Raw genomic sequence first — 18700 nt, 5'->3', positions numbered from 1 at the left:
CACAGAATCCCAAGCAGGCTCCAGGCTCCGAGCTGTCAGCACAGAGCCCGATGTGGGGCTTGAACTCACAAATCATGAGATCATGACCTGAGCTGAAGTTGGATGCTTAATGGACTGAGACACCCAGGCGCCCCTCCAGATTTTTATCTATTAAAAGTTATGCTGCAGTGAGCAGTCCTGTGTATGTCTTTTGGTGCCAATACATATGCATTTCTGTTCAGTATGTACCTAGAAGCAAAAATGCTGGGTCATCGGGTATTCGTATAACCCATTTAGGAGATTTTGCCATGCAGTTTTCCAAAGTGGTTGTACCAATTTACACTCCTACCGGAGGTCTACAAGAGTTCTGGCTGCTTTTTACATCCTCACCAGCACTTGGCTGTCTATGTTAACAGTGTTAGCCATTCTTATGGGGAATATAGTGTTTTCATTTAGTTTAAATCTGCGTTTCTACAGTGATTTATGAAGTCAAGCTTCGTTTTCTGTTTATTCGGTGCTCAGGTGTCTGCTTTTGTAAATTACCTACCCAATTATCTTGCCCATTTTCCTAGTGGGTTGTCTGTCTTTTTTTTACTGACTTGTAGAAAGTCTTATATTCTGGATATGGGTCCTTTTTCAGTCATATGTATTGAAAATATCTTGTCACCCTGTGGCTTGCCTAATTGCTCTCTCAATGGTGTCTTTTTAAGGACTAGTTCTCAAAATAATAGCCTGACAGTCTTAAAACCTCAGATTCAGAAACTCTAGCCTGATCTACTCTGACCTCATCGATCTCTGAGCTCCTCTGATGGTCTTGTGGACCATTTTCAGGATTCCTCTTTTCCACCTCATTGCAGTGTCCAAACACATTTCTCCTTGGATAGGAAGGAAGCTTGGAGAACTGGAGGTCACTCAAGGTAGGGAACGGATCTTAGTGTATCCAGAACTGTGCTGCCTTGCAAGCTAAGTGATGCTGAAATCACACAAATTCTGGTAGTCTCTGGATCTTCCCATAGCCATGTCCCATCCTGGTTCACTAGCACGAGCTTTTCGAAGCCATGGAGAATGTTCAAAAGTGCTTACTAGTAAATTCCCTGACTCCTTCATGCTTCATGGTGAAGAAAGTTCACTTAAATAATACCCCCTCAACCAGAGAGGAAATTTGAACTTTTGAAGTTTCTTCCCCACTTCCTCTATATAGACTATGAAGCAGTAACACCACCTACGTCAGAGGGGTCACTCACCCACCCCTGGGCCTGTGGCTCAGAGCTCTCCCCTCCACCCCGACTTCGCGTCTGCCTTTGGTCGGACCTGTATCCCCGCTCTGTGCCAGGCCAGGCCCCATGCTGCTCTGCAGGGTTCTGCTGTTTTTCGGTAAGTCACCGAGCATGGGCTTTACTTCCTGGGCACCAAAGACTGTAAGTCATTTATGGGAATCCTAATTTCCCTCTTTCCAGGTTCAAGTGGGTTTTATGGCTGGAGCTTGAAATGAGTGTGTGCACATGGGGTGTGGTGGGGGGCTTCCCTGATGTTTCCCATCACATTTTCCTGGCTCCTTGGTAGGGCAGGCCTTCAGTGTATCAGAGCTAAACTAAGGAGGCAGAAAATCACCTTCTGAGGTCCACCCACATGTTTACCCCATGAAATAAGGTTAAGTTACTCATCAGGCTGCCTCAAAAGGAAAATGAAGTTATGGAAGAAGGAAGGCTTTGGGCAGGGGTGGGCTGAAGGACCAGGGAAATGGGAGAATGCAGTTCTGTGCATTTTGCTCAGCAGTAGAAGGTGGGCTTTCACAAAAAGTATTTTGGGTGGCACCTGGGTAGCTCAGTCGGCTAAGCATCTGACTCTAGATTTCAGCTCAGGACGTGATCTCATGGTTCGTGAGCTCGAGCCCCATGTGGGCTCTGAGCCCACAGTGTGGAGCCTGCTTGGGCTTCTCTCTCTCCTTCTCTCTGCCCCCTCCCCACTTGAGCTCTCTCTCTCTCTCCCTCTCTCAAAATACATCAATAAACTTTGGAAGAAATCAAAGATAAATTTTTATGAAACCTCCGCATTTTTTTAGAACCACTCTACAATGTCCAGGCTGCTCACCTGATTAAGAGGCTTTGTCTGGAGTGTTCAAGCCCTTTAAAACTGGCCATCCTCCTCCTGCCTCTCTCTATTGGGGATTGTGGTGGGGAGGTCTGTTTCAGGTCTGACTGGTCCTTGGGGATGGTTCAAAGAATCAAATCCATTCTCTCTGATCTATCTCTCTCTCTTTAAGCCACCTCCCCAGGGGCCACCCGTCACCCTCACCAGAGACTGAAGGGACTGGTCCTCCAAGGGTAGAGGATTATTAGAGTGGGGAGAGGGCCACTGGGCCTCCCCGACTCAACTCAGTCTCAGCCACTATCACCCTGCCACACTTAGAAGAAACAATTCTGGGCATATGTTTCACATTACAATTTCTGAGTTGACTTACTTTTTATTTTAAACTGGTTCCCAATACTTTGTGTTTGTTTGTTTGTTCATTTGTTTGTTTCTTTGTTTGTTTTCATTGAACCAGAAAAGCAAACCATTCCTAAACGTGATCTCTTCCTGGACAGGATTTGTGGGTATTTGACCCTGTAAAGAAACACTTGTTCCGCCCAATGCTCTTCCTTCTCCCATCTCATTGTTACCCTGTGTGCTTACAAATGGCCATTTGGACAAGGGAAAAGGTCTAATGGTCATACTGGACAAGGTCAGGATGGCCTAGTGCCTGGATATATTCCAGAAGAAAGGTCATCATGGGCAAATCACCACCTTGTAAAAGGAACAGCCCTTGGACTTGACTGGATAAAGCCCAAGCGTTTGGAACCCAGTATCTGGATGGGGAAGACCAAAGCAAGAGAGGAGAGAGTCAAAAGCTGACTGACTAGGGGACAGAGTGGTAGAGGACCCAGATTCGACAGGGTCATGCGTGATGCTTGGGGACCCCAGAAGACCAGCCTAAAATGGAGACCCCATGGCTAGATGTGGAGGAACAGAGTTACCATAAGTGCACAGCTGCTATTTCCTCTTAGATGTGGGCAGAGAGACAGAGAAAACACCCTGCTCGACATTATCTCATCTAACCTTTCGAATCTTATTGGGTGGGTATTTTTTGTCCCTATTAAGCAATTGAGGAAACTGAGGTTCAAAAAGGTTAAGAGACTTGTGTAGAATTGCTCTGGCAACAAGAGCAAAACAGAAATACAACTCCAACTCCACTTGTTGCCAGACTCATGCTTTCTGCATCCCACCCGGATGCCTCGGGCAGGACTCTGGTTGGGTTCTAATCACGTAAGACTGGAAAATAAAACTCATTTAAAGTGCCTGGTGGGGCGTGTTCACACAATAAATGGTGCCCATTACTCTTACTGGCCATCAGGGACTCGACAGGCGAGGGGCCCCTGGCCCTGAACGTGCTGGGACACGGCCGTATGTTAAAGGTGATTTGAAGTTTAGGAGATGAGACTTAATTTCCTTCTGAGCTGAGCATCAGCCAGGTTCAGCCCCAGGACTGGAACCCACCACCCGTAGACACACACACCGTCCATGACAGGTGTCTCTGGGCTTCCACGTCACGGCCACCCCTAGCACCACGGAAGCCATAGCTTGGCGAAGCAGCGGGTTCCAATGTCCTAGAGCTCGATTGTGACAAAGTCCCTTGCGCTTTGCTGAAATCTGCTTCCTTGGTCTCTCTCATTTCCTCTGAATTAGTCTCACTTCTACCTGAAAGTCTCTTCCCTCTTTTACACTTAGCCCATCAAATATTTGGAGACTACTGTGTCCCTGCTTCCTCGAGTGGGGAATGGTTTCTTGGCCCTGCTCATCAGCCTGGTCTGCTTGGGCTCGATGCCCTTTGTCAGTGGACCAGGCGCTGTGCCTTCCCCTCCCCGCCCCCCACCATGGCCTGAGTAGTGCCAAGGTCAGCGGGGCTGTGGCCTCCATTGTCCAGGACTCTGTTGTGCAGCTTATTCAACGGCAGCTCTTGGCTGTGTTGTCACCTCATCTTCAGCCCATGGCCCTCTTTGTAGGAAGTGCTGTAACGTGGCCGCTGCCCTTCTGTGCGCCCCACTGCCCACTGCCTTCGTTACAGGCACCGGCTTTGCGGGCACAGCTCCCAGGTCTCATGGGGTCTGGGGACACAAGCTCATCTGAAGTGTCTCTCTGCTCTCTGGATGCCCCCTCCCTGGTTGTAGGGCTTCACTGCCCTCACTCCTGTTTACTCATCACTTTGAAGCTGCAGAGGTGTTTTGCGGGTGAGGAGGGAAAAGGAAGAGGGACATCACTATACTGCGAGGTATTAGTCACTCTGAGGTCAGGCCTCCTTTCTGCTTTCAGTCAACGCGGTAACCACTTTTCCAGGTGGTGGGTCACAGTAATCTACTCAAACAGTCTGCAGGGAAGAAATGGCTGTGACGGCTCCCACTGTGTAGACGGGACCAGGAATTCAAGGCTATTGGAATTTCAATGAGCTGTCCAAGTTCACATAGAAAGAGGTGGATTCACGAGTCCAGTTCAAGTCACATGACTCCGAACCCTGCGTGTTTCCCATTGCACTAAGCCCAGGGAGGAGATGCGCTTAGGGGCCCCCCGGGGGGCTCAGTCGGTTAAGCGTCACAACTCTTGGTTTCAGCTCTGGTCATGATCTCATGGTTCCATGGGTTTGAGCCCCGCCTCGGGCTCTGTGCTGGCAGCGTGGAGCCTGCTTGAGATTCTCTCTCCTCTTCTCTCAGCCCCTTCCCAGCTCGTCCTATGTCCGTCCGTCTCAAATAAATAAACTTAAAAAAAAAAGTTTCCAAGAGATATGTTTAGATGGACCCAGTGGGAGATAGAGGGTTGACAAGAAAGACTCATAATTCTGTACACACTGAGCCTGTGGCTGAGCTAATCCCGAGCTGAGCAGAGAACTGAGGCTAAAAGCCTCCGTCTGGGTCCCAGGCCACATGGACAGCAAGAGTGACAGCGAGTGATTCAACACACCAAACAGCCACACCTCAAGCCCCTGGTGAGAGGGTCTTCAATGGCCCTCCCAAGGCCATTCCCACATTCCTCCATGTCTACACAGCACCTAGGACATGTCAGTGTGAAGGACACAGTAACTGCCTGAGGACGGCCGGCCCGACCACGCTCGCCCAATGCCACTGACTGCTTCACCCCTTGTCACACAGTCTAGAACACTCTCCACCACTTCACGCCCAGCTGTGCCTCCCCCCCCCCATGCCATCCCCTGTGCCTTTCATACCTGTCTAACCTCATCTGTCATCACTTTGTGGTTTGGCCTCTCTTCCCGGGCCACCTATGCTCTTCAAATATTCATTCATTTAAAAGCATTCATACCATGGAGCGCCTGGGTGGCTCAGTCGGTGGAGCATCCGACTTCGGCTCAGGTCACGATCTCATGGTCCGTGAGTTCGAGCCCCGCGTCGGGCTCTGTGCTGACAGCTCGGAGCCTGGAGCCTGCTTCGGATTCTGTGTCTCCCTCTCTCTCTCTGCTCCTCCCCCGTTCATGCTCTGTCTCTCTCTGTCTCAAAAATAAATAAACATTTAAAAAAATAAAATAAATAAAAACATTCATACCACATATAAAAGTCCAAGCATAGTGCGTGATGCACTGGCCTGTGTGTTATCCCCTCACCCGTCCCATCTGACCCGCCCATCCGGGGATTCCTCACCTCCCTCAGCCGTCACTTCCAGGCTCTACTCTCCAGAGCCGCGTAGACAGATCTGGCCGCAGGAAACGCCAGGTCTGCTCTCTGAGTTCTTCTGCGGGTGCGGGTAGGCGTTCAGACCCACTAGTGCAAGAGTCCACTCTTGTGTCTCCCACGTCGCGTGCCCTGCCCCACGTGGCTGGGCACAGAGGAAAGCATTTATTCAGTAGATGCTTGTTGAACACTGACCCTTCCAGGCACGGGTCCGAGACATAGGTGACAAGACCGTGAACAAATCTCGCCTCGTGGGGCTTACGTTCCAGACAGAGTGAGGCGGCTGATAACAAGTAGGCAATTTAAAGAATAAGATAATTTCAAATAGAGATAAGTGCTCTGATGACAGTACAGTGGGGTGTTATAATAGGGGTTGGGGAGAAGTCCTTCAATGGGGAGCCCCAGAACCACCTAAGGAAGCGACATTTGAATGAGACAGGGAGCAGAGGGTTCCAGGCGCTGGGTCCAACGTAAAAGCTAAGTGGTTTGGTGCTTGGATGGCTGAATGGTTGAGGGACTGAAGGACTGAGTGGCTGGGTGGGTGGTTGAATGGCTAGGTAGCTGAGTGGTTGAGTGGCTGGGTAGTTGGATGAATAGGTGCTTAGGGAGCTGGGTGGTTGGTTTATTGAATGGACATGAGCACCCATGCCTGAGGGGACAGGCCTCTTTGTGAAAAGTTTCTATTATTTACCCTAATTCTATCACTCTGTTCTCTTACAGTTCCCTGTGTTGGGCAAAGTGGTGAGTCTTGTGTATGTCCCTTCCATCTCCAAGTGTGTCTCTGGACCAAAACTTAGTTGATGGGCCACTGGGTCCCCCGGAGGCGTCTTCACAACAGCATACTAGGCCCATTCCTCAGGAGCCCTGGCTGATACCCAGGCAGAAATGAGACCTGGGACTCCACTGTTCTCAGGCTGAGGATAATTCTAGGTGGCTCAAGCCCCAGCAAGTGGCTCTGGGGCTCATCCTATTCCCTTGTAAGTGGCACTGGCCTCTGTCCCTCTCAGGGTGGCTCTGGAGCTCCTGTATTCTCCACTCAGCAAGGCCCTGGACTCCCTTCCATCCCTTGTATGTTCAGAGAAGGCAGCTTTGACCCTCAGCTCCTTCTGCCTTCTAGTCCATCCTGACCTTCACGGAGCTTTCTATCAAGTAGGAAGAAGCCTGACCTATGAACATCTTCACCTCCAAGGACATGTTCTATGGTTCCGGAGGCAATGGGGGCTGCTGGGCAGAACTCAAAGCCATGCTCAGCTCTGCTCGACAGAACAGGAGTAAAAGCAAGGCTCGTCATTCAGTCACCCCGTGAGGCTCCAGGGGCGGGTCCTGAGGACTGAGGCAAAGGCAGGATATACCGGAAGTCCCTATCTGATTCTTCATTATTGTTCTCAGTTTATCAGGCCTGGCTCCTGAGACTCTCTGGGACCAATGGTGTCTGATCTGTCAAAGAAGTATGGCCTAGGGACAGACTCAGGCTGGGGTTCCCAGGAGCTCTTCTCTTGTCCACATCAGGCCATAGAATGCATTTTAGGAATGAGGACAGACAGGACAGATCCCTCCCCACCATGGTGAAAACGAAACTCCCTGCTGGGGGAGGAGGTAGAGGCCAGGGGCCTGAAAGGAAGGCAGGAGGGACGAGCCCTGGCGGGCACTTCCTACATCCATCCATCTGGCTTCTGGCTGGCGGTCCGGGGCCAGCTGTTCTCAGAGGTGGACGCTGCAGAAAGGCTCGACTGGGGGAGCCAGGGGGCAAGTAACCAGTCTAGGGAGGTGAGGATTGGGTGAGAAGGAAGGAGTTAGGACAATGGATAGAAGGAATTCAACTGGACCCAAGCTTGGCAACGTCGAAAGGGCGAAGTAAAAGGGGCGGAGGGGAAATGCAAGGGATAAAGGCCAAAGAGAAGAGGCAGGGGGAGGAGGGTGGGAGGGGAGTAGAGAGAAGAGGCAGGGGAGAGGAAGGAGGGGAGGAGGGGAGGGGAGAGGAAAGCAGAGGCCCCGCCCAGGTCTGGCAGGAAGGCCTGGGGGGCGGGCAGCTCAACAGGTGCCATCCAGCAGCCTGTGTCCCCAGGGGGAGACCTGAGGCGGGCTTGGGGGGGGGGGGATGTGGGGACAGAGGGAGAAAACGGCCACACAGTGTGTGGCTCCGGGGCCACCCTGTTTCCCTGTCTCACAGCCTGGCTGCACCTCCGAGCCTGGCCAGACCCCGTGTTCGAGGGAGACGCCCTGACTCTGCGATGTCATGGATCGGCCAACAAGGTCCTGTCCCAGGTGAAGTTCTACAAAGACGGAAGATTACTCCAAACCCCGAAGACCAGATGGTCCCTGTCCATGGGGACGGCTACCCTGGAAAGCAGCGGCCAGTACAGCTGCTCTGGGAAGGTGGCCTACGTCCCATATCTGGGCAGACAAACCTCAGAGCTGGTCAAGGTTCAAGTCCAAGGTGAGTCACCAGTTCAGGAGGGTCGGGGGTGGGGCTGGGATGCTGTTCAGGGATCTGGTCTCTAGAGGTCAGCAGCTGTCCCTCTGGCTGCCTCTGATGCCAGGCGACCACAGGGCCCCCGTCTAGAGCCAGGGGAAGGAAGTGCCCTGAACCAGCCTGGGCCAGACCCTTCCCCTCTGGGGACCAGCTGACCCCTACGGCCCTCTGGCTTTGGCTTGGGACTCCAGAGAGGCTCTGGCGGTGTGGGTCATAGCTGGGAGGCGGGTCCTGGGACACAATGACAGGGTCTCCCTTGGGGCGTGGGGCTGTGACCTGGGATGCGCTCTGGCTTGGACCCCGGCCTCTGGGGACTCAGGGTTCTGGAGGCCCCCCCTGAGCCTGGGCCCACGTCTCCCCAGAGCCATTCCCGCCTCCTGTGCTGAGCGCTGTCCCCTCTCCCGAGCTCCGTGAGGGGAGCCCGCTGACCCTGAGATGCCAGACGAAGCTGCACCCCCAGAAGTCGGCCTCGAGGCTCCTCTTCTCCTTCCACAGAGATGCCAGCACCTTGCAGGACTGGGGCCCCCACCCGGAGCTCTACCTCCCAGGAGCCCAGGAGAGAGACTCTGGGCTTTACTGGTGCCGGGCCACCCTTGAGGGTGGTGTGGCCCAGAAGCAGAGCCCCCAGCTGGAAGTCAGGGTGCAGGGTGAGTGGGGAGGGAATGGAGACCCTCCCCAGGGGCCTGGGCTTTGGGCAACGGGACCCGTGGGCCTATGGGGAGGGATCCCCAGGGGAGGAGGGGCCAGGGGCCTGGGTGGCACAGCTAAGCCTCCCCCCTCTGTGCTGCCCCAGTTCCTGTGTCCCAGCCGCTACTCACCCTGAGACCTGGCCCCACCGGCCTCGCTGTGGGGGCCATGGTGGAGCTCCTCTGCGAGGCCCAGAAGGGCTCCCCTCCAATCTCGTACTTGTTCTACCTGGACGGGAAGATCCTAGGGAACATCTCATCTCCCTATGGAAGAGCCACCTGCTTCCCGGTCACCGTGACGTCAGAGCGGGATGCCATTTACTCCTGCCGGGCAGAGAATTATGTTTCCGGAGAGACCAGTGAGCCCAAAATACTCTCCCTGGATGGTACGTCCTGTCCCCCAGCTGGGCTCTGAGCCCCAGCAAGCTGGCAGGGGGCAGGTCCCACCCCTCCGTGTGCCCCCCACCCACACCCTGCACGAAGCTGGGCCCGCAGCAGGCACTGCATGACGGAGCCTGGACGCTGCTCAGAGTATCCGTCCACTGGACCTGGAGGGAAAACAGGAGATCCTTGGTGGCGGGTGGGTGAGACGGCTGCCCGTCCTTGTTGGCGTCCTCGGGGCCATCCCTGATTCCATCTGCAAAGCTCCCCAGGCCACGCCATCCCCCCTGATGCTAGCCATTCTGCCTCTTTCTGTCCATCTGGGGTACAATTCTGAATTTCATCCTCAGCACTCATGGTCACCCCTACCCGGGGCTTGTCTGCCCCCAACAGCCCCCACTGGCTGGTTGCCGGGCTGTCCGCGAGCCTGCTTGGTGTGCTGGTCATCGCCACTGCGCTTCTGGCTTGCTTCAGACCCTGGAGAAAAGCTGGTCAGTAACCTTTTTGACTTTCTTGGTGGTTGAATCCCTATGCCGGGCATTACCCAGCCTTTGGAAGGCCTGCCGGGGCCAGCTGCTTCCTTTTCCGGGGTGTTGGGTGAGAGGAGGGACTTCTCTTTACATGTCACCCAAAGTAGTCCACGGAGGGACCCTTACAGCTTCCAAAACGCACACACACGCAGTCACCCAAGGATGTGCACAACACACGACTGCACGCTTGGGCATGAATGGAGGCACAAGCAGAGGAATTCTCACCCGCCAAACGCAAGCGCCATCAGATTCTTTCACTTTCGAAAGATAATCTGTGGCTGCAAATATAGCAGGGAAACCCCAGGCCTCCAACCCTCTGTCACTAAGCTCAGCAGAGGAGAGAGAAAAAATGAGAAGCCCGATGCGTGTCTGTGCACCTGTGCGCACACACCCCTCTTGTCCAGCGCCAAGCCCGAGGTGAGTGCCCAGGGGACATTCAGTCATCCGAAAGGAACACGGTGGAGAGGACCAAGCAATGGCCCGCTCCCAACACCACTATTTACTAATTCTGTGACCTCGGGCCAGTTCGTGAAGTGTCTCCCTCCCGGGGTTACTGTGAGCATTTTGGCTGATGACAGCTACCTGACAGGTGACGTGTTGGGCTGGCACTTGGTGGGCGCTCAGTACATTCTCCGTCTAGTCGACGCAGATTCCCCAGACCACCCCTTCTCCTGCCACACGTCCCCTAGTCTCTCCCGTCGGAACCGCTGAAAATAAGAAGCGTGGTTAGAATTCAGATGCAGTGGGACCCATAGAGAGAAAAAGGGAAAGCAATCAGATAAATGGCATTTCCAGGGAGCCCACTGATGTTGGGAGACCCTCCTCCTCTCCTGTCCGGTCATGACGATGAAGCAGGAACGGGGGCTCCCACAGCCATCACCTTGGGTGGCTCCACACTTATTCCTATTCTAATCTTTCTTCGCCTCAGGCCACATTTAAGGGAAGGCCTATCGGTGCCAAAGCTGTTTGATCCCAGCTTCCTCCTAGGCCTTCAAACCCACCTACTGAGACTCAAGTCCACCCCACCCCCTCCTCCCCAGGGACAGCATTCTTATTTTCCACTTGCCAAGGGAAAACGCGATTGCTCCCACGGACCTCCAAAGCTGGGTTTACTTATTCAAGTTGGCAGCTCCTTCTGTTAAGGAATTCGCGATGAGTTTTTCGGGAGCCGGGCCAGACCACTCCGTGAGAAAGACCACCCAGTCATACACTCAAAGCATTCCTCCCTGAGCACCAGCCAGGATACCTGAAAGGGCCTCTCCCTAGCCCTGGACCCTCTCCCCTGCCTTAGGGCTCGGGCCAGCCTCCAACTTCCTCTCCCCTTGTTGACTTATCAGTCTTTGTCCAACGAACATTCCCTCTAGTCCTGAGTCAAGGTTCCATGCAGGCTATCTTGCTTTAAGGTGTAGCTACCCGGATGGCAGGAGACAGGTGGAGGCAGGCCCAGAGCTAGATGGGGAGGCAGCTGGAATAGCGGACCAACACTGCACGTGTGACTTCTAGCATCCCTGCGTCTACAACAAAACCCTCTGCAAAGGGCCTGGCCATTTACCTGGTGTCGGTAACACGGGTGTTTCTGTTTCTGTCCACTCATCTCTGGGTCAGAACATTAAAGACAAGGCAGTGCAGTTGGGGGTGGGGGGAGTCGCTGGGGAGGGGTCCTCAAGAGGAAGAAGCCTCCCTCTTCACGTGGAGGTTCTGCCCCTGCACGGTCCAGGCTCCCCCTCCCCCAACCCCCACTGCCAACCCGGGAGCAGCTGGGTTCTATTGTATTAAGGAACCTGTCGCCGGAGAAAATAGGGCTTCTGGTGGCGGTCCTCCTATCTCAGAAGCTCAGCGACACAAAACGTTTAGAGTATCACACGGAAGACCACCTCCGGGCCCGGTTCCAAAGCTCCCCGAGAAAAGCTGTAGATCAACAGCTTCATCCCCCACACCCTGTTCTGGAAGATTCTTAACCATCTCCAGATAACCTAGCCACTTCTTCGACAAGCAAAAACCATGCCGCCACCAAAGATGCCCAACGGGCTGCATCTCGCAAGGCAATTTTCAAAACATGAAAATTCTTGCTGTCAGAGCTAATGGACATTTCCTGGGCACCAGGTGTGAGCAGGTGCTCTAAAATCCACATGTGGCCCAATTCCTATCCCAGGAGCTAATCTCTAAGGTTCTGGAAGCACCCGCTTTCACATAGGCAGCACGCCAGTGGAGAAAAAGCATATAAACCTGGATTGAGATTCTGTCCCTACCCCTCACCTTGTATGACCTTGGAGAAGTCGCCTCTCCCAGCCTCAGTCACCTCCTCCATAATACTACGTATGATACCGTGATATCATAGGGTCGACCTTCGCAAGACGGTTGTAAAAAGACTCTCAGACCCCGAAGGGTTAGGAAGGGAGGCTCTTTTGCCGTCCAGCTATGTGCTGGGCACGGGGTTAGCCACTGTGCCGTGAAGTAGACATCGTGTTTGGACTCCCTGGCCCAGTGTCTTGCACATAGTGGGTGGTCACAGTTATCAGCTTCTCCTTCTTCTGTAAAGCAGCTTGACTGGTGAATCTGGGCCCTCTCCGTGCAGGGGACGTGACCCATCCTTGGGGACCCTACTTCCTCCCGGCTTGTGATTCCCATGGGGCCATGCTACCCTCTAGGGTATTTTTCAAAGGAAACATCCCATAAAAATTAACCGTGTCCAGACCTGTGAATTAGCCCTCGTAAACAAACCAGACTCAGACCTCCAGCAGCCTCCACCGACGTTCTTTCTCTCAGACTCTCTACCCCCTACTTTCCAGCACACTTTCTCAGGGAACTCAACAAATTGCGCCTTTGTATCTCCCAGAGTCCCTTCCATCTCAGAATCTACCCCCAGCGCCCGGTGGAGAGCAGGACCTACTGTATGGCGAAGGTAAGTCCCTCCAGAAGGACCACGCATGGTCTGTCCTGGACGGCAGAGGAGGGCCTCCGAAGGGGAGCAAGAATGAGCCCCCCGGGAGCCCCCAAGTCTCAGGAATCGGTCATCGGGGAAGGAAGCGGATGGTTTCTGGGGAGAGCTAGAGGGGACAGTGCCACGAAGCCGGTGGAGGCACAGGGAGGTAGGAGGGAAGCCCGGCCTCCGACGAGAGGGCGTGGAGAGGTTAGACCAACGGTTGGCAAACTCTGGCCCGTGGGCCAAATCTAGTTCACCACACAATTTTGCATTTGTGAAGAACATTGTATATGTTTTGTGTATGGCTCCTTTCACACTACAGAGCTGAGTGGAGGCAACAGAGGCCGTATGGCCTGCAAAGCCTCAAGGGTTGACTCTTTTTTACAGAAAAGGAGTTTAAACCTCTAGTTGGGGCTGGTGAAGCTACTGGAACCTGCTGTGGGGGCGGGCACCTTCTGCCAAGATGGGTATCCCACATTAATGGCTGCCACCCACTCCCAGCTACCGCCATGACAGAGCCCCCGACTGGCTTCCCTCCATAGGTGTCTTCAGGACACAGGGGTCTTGAGGTGGGAGAGCAGGTGGGTCCTATTCGAGCCCCATTCCTTCTTTCAGTTCGTTGGCAGAATGAGAATGAAGATGATGATTACTCTATAGTGTATGCAACCTCCCGGAAGAGTAAAGGTGAGTATTCTTGGATGAAACTGGACATTTTTGCCAATGTAAAGGGGAAGTTTGGGGCCTGGAGTGAAGTATCACTATCAACATTACCGCTGTGCCATGACCACGATTATCATCATCACCTCCTCCCCCATCACCACCCCCACCATCACCACCATGCCCCCCAAAAACGCTACGTCCACCATAATGACTGTCTTCCACATCATCTCCACCACCGTTGCCACCCTAACTAGGGAGTGTTTCTGCCTTTTTCTCAGCACTGTGGAGGAACAAAGAAAAGAGAGAGAGAATAACACAGTGTGCCTTTGCCCCAGAGTAAAAGTCTCAGCAGGACAGTCCCAGCTCTTAGAGGAGCCGAGACCCTGAGCTCCGGCCACCGACAGCAGAATCAGATGGCAGGGACAGGGAAAGGCTAGTCATCCCTCCAACGGGGGTGGAAAGCAACATGGCGTCATGGGGAGAGTATGGGTTTCTGAGTCAGTCGGATCTGAGTTCGAAACTGGACTCTGTGTATTCACTGTGCTGCTACCGGGCAAGTTACTTAAGCTCTCTCTCTTAAGCTCTCTAGTGTATAAAAAAAATGGAGATAACGCTTAATTTTGCAAGGCTATTTTAAATTACTAGGAATGGAACTGAGGTCTCGACACTTTACAGGTTATCTGCTGTGCCACAGGTGTTCAAAACCAGGAAGCTTCTAGCTCTTGTTTTGCTGCTATTTCTATTCCTGGGCTGTACGATGGGTTTGAATCAGCCTGGGGTTCCTGCTCCTTCCCATGAAGGGCACCAGGGGAAGTGGACAGACAAGGAGTCTCTTGGACTCAGGTGCAGTTTCCCCAGGACCCTAGCATGGCCGGGTAGACGGGAAGGCACACGCACATAGACACGGGTCATTTCAGAGGAGAGTCACGACGGGGACTTGAACACGAGAGAGACAAAAAAAGAAGCCAACCTCCAAATATGGTTTTCACTGGCTGCAATAAGGAAATGTGGCCATTTTAATCGCAGCAGGGCAACAAGGCGAAGGCATGATTCAGGGCCGGGTGGCCTCCTCCCAGCTCATGATAGGCTCTCCCTGATGGGAGGGCAAGGGGTTCGGAATCCCAGAGTCAGGAAAGGCCATTGTATTCCAAGATTCACAGGAAGGGGACGCTGGATCTTCTATCATTGGAAGAATGCTTCACGTATGCAAAGATTTGATATTTGTCTACAGTTCCCCTTCTTACAGACATGACCGCAGGGAATATCAGCCACTCTGAGCCTCCGTTTTCTCATCTCAATTGGAGAAGGAATCAATCATCGCTACTTTGCAGGATTGGTGTGAGATTAATATAATAAATATAATGCTCACACCGGAAGGATTGCCTGGTGCATGGTAGCTGTCTAATGAAGTAGCTGTTTTAAAGGCACCTTTGATAGGCTCATCTCTCTTTCTTCTCCTTATAATCCCTGTGACCACCCCCTCCCTTCTCCCTGGCTACGGAAGCTGAGGTCCCAGGGCTGAGTGGCTGGCCCGCAGTCACATGGCTGGGCTGTGGTTGAGGTGGAAAGACCCAGACCTCCTGTGTCTGGTGAAGAACGAGGGGTCCCCAGAGGCGAAAGGGGGAGCAGCACTCCCTGGGCTGGTCCGTGCTCTGTAAGAGAAGACAGCGTGGAGGAGGTGGGCTGCAGGTGCACGGATGAGCCAGGCACCCTAACCGGAGTGTTTTTCTCTCTCCCCCACAGCCGGGCCTGCTGCCTCAGCCTCGGGGACTCAGGTGAGCTGGGCCCCCTGCCCTCCCCCCACCCTCTGTGTTACATCTGCCTCCTGATCCCGACCCGCCTCTCCCACAGGACAGTTCTGTCATCTACACGGAGGTGGCACAATCACAGCTTGGTGAGCTTCCAGCCGCGAAACGGAATCCGAGAAGCAGGACCCACAAGGCCCTCCCTGGTCACTTCGAGGAGGTTCTCCACTATTAACGGCATTCCCCCCAACACCACCCTCTGGTGCTCCCCAGGAGGCCAGCGGGGACCCCAGCCCCTTCTGTAGGTCCCCAGTCCCTGAGTCCGGCAGTGAGGGAGCCCCATGTCCTGGCCAGGGTCCCCAGGAGACTCGAGGAGCGCCTAAATGATCTCGGAGCCCCCCTCTGAGCAGAACAGGCAGCGTGTGGGCAGGGACATCCGCACTCACTCATGACGAGGGGAGCGGACACGGGAGCCACAGATGTTTTCTTTCACACGAATGGAAGCATTGCAATCCCTTCTGTCTACACATCTGTAAGTGCTTTCTCCCACAGCCCTCGGTCCCCATGGATGTGCTTGGCCTCACCCTGCCGGAGAGAATTAATCTGCACACCCTGAGGGCTGGCCCTGGGCAGCTCCCATAAAGCATTTCCAACTTCCAAGCTTCTGCTGAGGCCCCTGAGTGACCAGAGGGCTGAGGGCCTCTCAGAGGCTCGGGGGCATCAAGGGTCGGGGGAAAGGGCCTAGAGCCCACAATATCACACAACTCTTAACTCCTGAGCCAGAGCCCCCCCCCCCCCCCCAGGCCCGGAGAACGCTGCCTTCGCATGCAACCCGTTTCTGTCCACACCCCTTCCAGGCTCCCAGGTTACCCACGTTTATGGAATGAGGCCTGCCCCGAATCCCCCCGTGGGGAGCACCGCAGAAAACTGTTACCCCTTGTGTTTGCAAAGATGCATGCTGGTAGAACGTATTTGTCCATAGAAAAGCATCAATATTATTCACCAATACCAATCGCTTGTAGTGCCTGCTGGTTCAGTTTGGTCTGGGGTTGTGGAGCCCACACTCCGTGACGCTGAGAGTGTCGCACTAGTAACTAGGAAGATCAATTATCCCTGCTTCTCCTCCGAACCCCGGTTCCCTCCGGGTCCCTGCTCCCGGGTCACAGAGTGGGGTCCCGCAGACCCCGCCCGCCTCTCCTGGGAAGAGGTCCACGTTTTCAGAGGACTCCGGCCCGGACTCCCGGAGCTGGACACGGTCAGGGTTCATCCTTGAGCTTAATAGACACGTAGCCACTCAGAGGCAACCCCACATCTGCTGAATCTCAGTCCGCATTGAAAATAAGATTTCTAGGGGCGCCTGGGTGGCTCAGTCGGTTAAGCGTCCGACTTCAGCCAGGTCACGATCTCGCGGTCCGTGAGTTCGAGCCCTGCGTCAGGCTCTGGGCTGATGGCTCAGAGCCTGGAGCCTGTTTCCGATTCTGTGTCTCCCTCTCTCTCTGCCCCTCCCCCGTTCATGCTCTGTCTCTCTCTGTCCCAAAAATAAATAAACGTTGAAAAAAAAAATTAAAAGAAAATAAGATTTCTAGGCGGTTCGTATTGCCCAGTAAAGTCTAAAAAGCCTGGTCTGCCTCCAAACTTCATGGGAATACCTCTGTCCACTCGCCTTCTGGAGCGTCACTGGATGACACAAGGGGGCCCAGAGAGCTACTAGGCCAACGCATGTGCTGGCGTTTCTCACTTCCCTATGCCTTCTCTTCCTTCCCTCCCCCCACTTGACCTTCCTCTTCCGCAGCCTCTGCCTCCTCTTCCCCATCTCTCTCTTGGCTGTTCCAATCCACATCCAGGATACACCGGGGCCCCTCCCCGTCGCTTCTTGTCTGCCAGGCCGAGAAGCACATGCCAGGTCATTGGAAGCACAGGGTCCTATCTGGTCAATCAGGAAGCAACTGTAGAAGCCAAGCCTTGCCGCGCCCTCTATAAACGGGCCGGGCCCCTCGTAAACAGTCCGGTCAAAGACAGGACAGCTCATGAAGGAGACACTGATGCTGGGGACCCGGAAGGAGCCGGCCCTGCCGGTCATCCCCACGGACCGCCTCCTCCCTGAGAATTCACGCCTCTTGCCCTCTGCCCTACACCAGCGACACGGGGCCCAGCTGGGGATGGTCTTTACCGGCCCAGGATGGGCTACGGGGAACAATGAAAAGCAAGAACTTACACCCTTTTATAGCACCCTGACGGAGCAATTTTGTTTGTTTAATATAGTCCTAAAAAAAAGCGCTTAGATTTTGTATGTTTCTTTTTCTTTTAGTTTTTAGTACATTGCTTTTATTGTATCCTACAAAAGTATGGGTCTGCGATGGATGGGAAAATAAAGAAAAACAGTTCCTTTGACCCAGATAGGTGAAAAGTCCCACCCTACACACACACAGACTCGGTCTACATACACGCCTGGCCGGGTCTCCGCCCCCCTCCCACTATGCTCCTCCCCCAGAATTCCTCCCCACCCCCACTTCTATTGACAGAGCCAAAAATAGCCTTTCCCCTCAGTTTAGAAAAGAATGAGCCGCCATTTTTAAAAATGAACAATTACTCAGAAAAGTGAAGACAAAGAAAATCCCCCAAAAGAACATAGAGAAAGCAGCGGCACCCGGGTGGCTCGGTCAGTTCAGTGTCCAACTCTTGGTTTCCATTCAGATCATGATCTCACGGTTGGTGAGTTCGAGCCCTGCATGGGGCTTTGCGATGACAGTGCAGAGCCTGCTTGGGACTCTCTCCCTCTCTCAAAATAAATAAATAAACTTTAGAGGGGGGAAAAAAGACCACAGAGAAGGCGGAGCCTTCAGAGGGGACCCTGGACGGGACCCCAGACTCTGGCTGCAGCAGGCGGGCCCCAGGGCTCGCTGCCAGCCCTGGAAGCAGGAACCTGCTGCAGGCCCTGGAAGGTAGTGGTGGCGAGGAGAAGAGGACTGTCACGGGTCTCTGGGGACAGACCCTGCAGACACCAAGGAAGGAGACACATGGCATCCCCAAGCACCGCTGCCCGCAAGGCCCTGCACTGCAAAACATCATTCTCCTCTCCGAATCAGAGCTAAATGCAAACAGCACCCCCAGCCGCTGCGAGTTGTCTGCCTGCTCCAGGGACAGGGGCTCCGAGGGGCCGAGGGGCCGCAGCACCTGCTGGGCAGGCGACAGAGATCACCCGCTGGGTGAGCGGGAGGGAAAGGACTCCAAGCCCAGCCGGGCTGAGGGCGGAGGCAGCCACCGCCCCTTCGGGGAGACTGAGAGCGGACGGGGCCTCGCGGCTGCCCTCTGCTGGCCCCCTTGGGTCCGACCACCCGCCGGACAGCTTCACCGCGCGGTGCCATCAGGCACCGGGCCTTGCTTTGTGTGCGGCTAAACGCTTTAGATGCCAACGACTAAAATGAAACGTGGCCCTTCCCTGAACCGGGCAGGTTGCAGATCCTGGGATTTCTTTAAATTCTGGGTTTATTTTAGATTTGGCTAGAAAGTAAGGTCTTGGACAATTTGTCCTAAGCAAGCATCCGCTAAGCAGCCCTGCAGGGGGCGCCTGGGTGGCTCAGTCGGTTAAGCATCAGACTTTAGCTCCGGCCA

General features: G+C 54.1%; 1 protein-coding gene across 1 annotated transcript in view; it reads left to right on the top strand.

Annotated features, from left to right (window-relative positions):
- Window positions 1–15323, top strand: part of FCRL6 (Fc receptor like 6) — a 29464-nt gene extending 14141 nt beyond the window's left edge. The window contains exons 3-11 of the mRNA XM_047839869.1: window positions 6411–6431; window positions 7861–8127; window positions 8526–8810; window positions 8957–9235; window positions 9581–9721; window positions 12597–12662; window positions 13299–13367; window positions 15087–15118; window positions 15195–15323. Coding sequence (XP_047695825.1) covers window positions 6411–6431; window positions 7861–8127; window positions 8526–8810; window positions 8957–9235; window positions 9581–9721; window positions 12597–12662; window positions 13299–13367; window positions 15087–15118; window positions 15195–15323 — 1289 coding nt within the window. The remainder of the gene's footprint in view (window positions 1–6410; window positions 6432–7860; window positions 8128–8525; window positions 8811–8956; window positions 9236–9580; window positions 9722–12596; window positions 12663–13298; window positions 13368–15086; window positions 15119–15194) is intronic.
- The last annotated feature ends 3377 nt before the right edge of the window (window positions 15324–18700 follow it).

The sequence above is a fragment of the Prionailurus viverrinus genome, chromosome F1, assembly GCF_022837055.1.
Source record: "Prionailurus viverrinus isolate Anna chromosome F1, UM_Priviv_1.0, whole genome shotgun sequence".
Classification (NCBI taxonomy): domain Eukaryota; kingdom Metazoa; phylum Chordata; class Mammalia; order Carnivora; family Felidae; genus Prionailurus; species Prionailurus viverrinus.
This window is presented reverse-complemented; position numbering and strand designations above follow the sequence as displayed.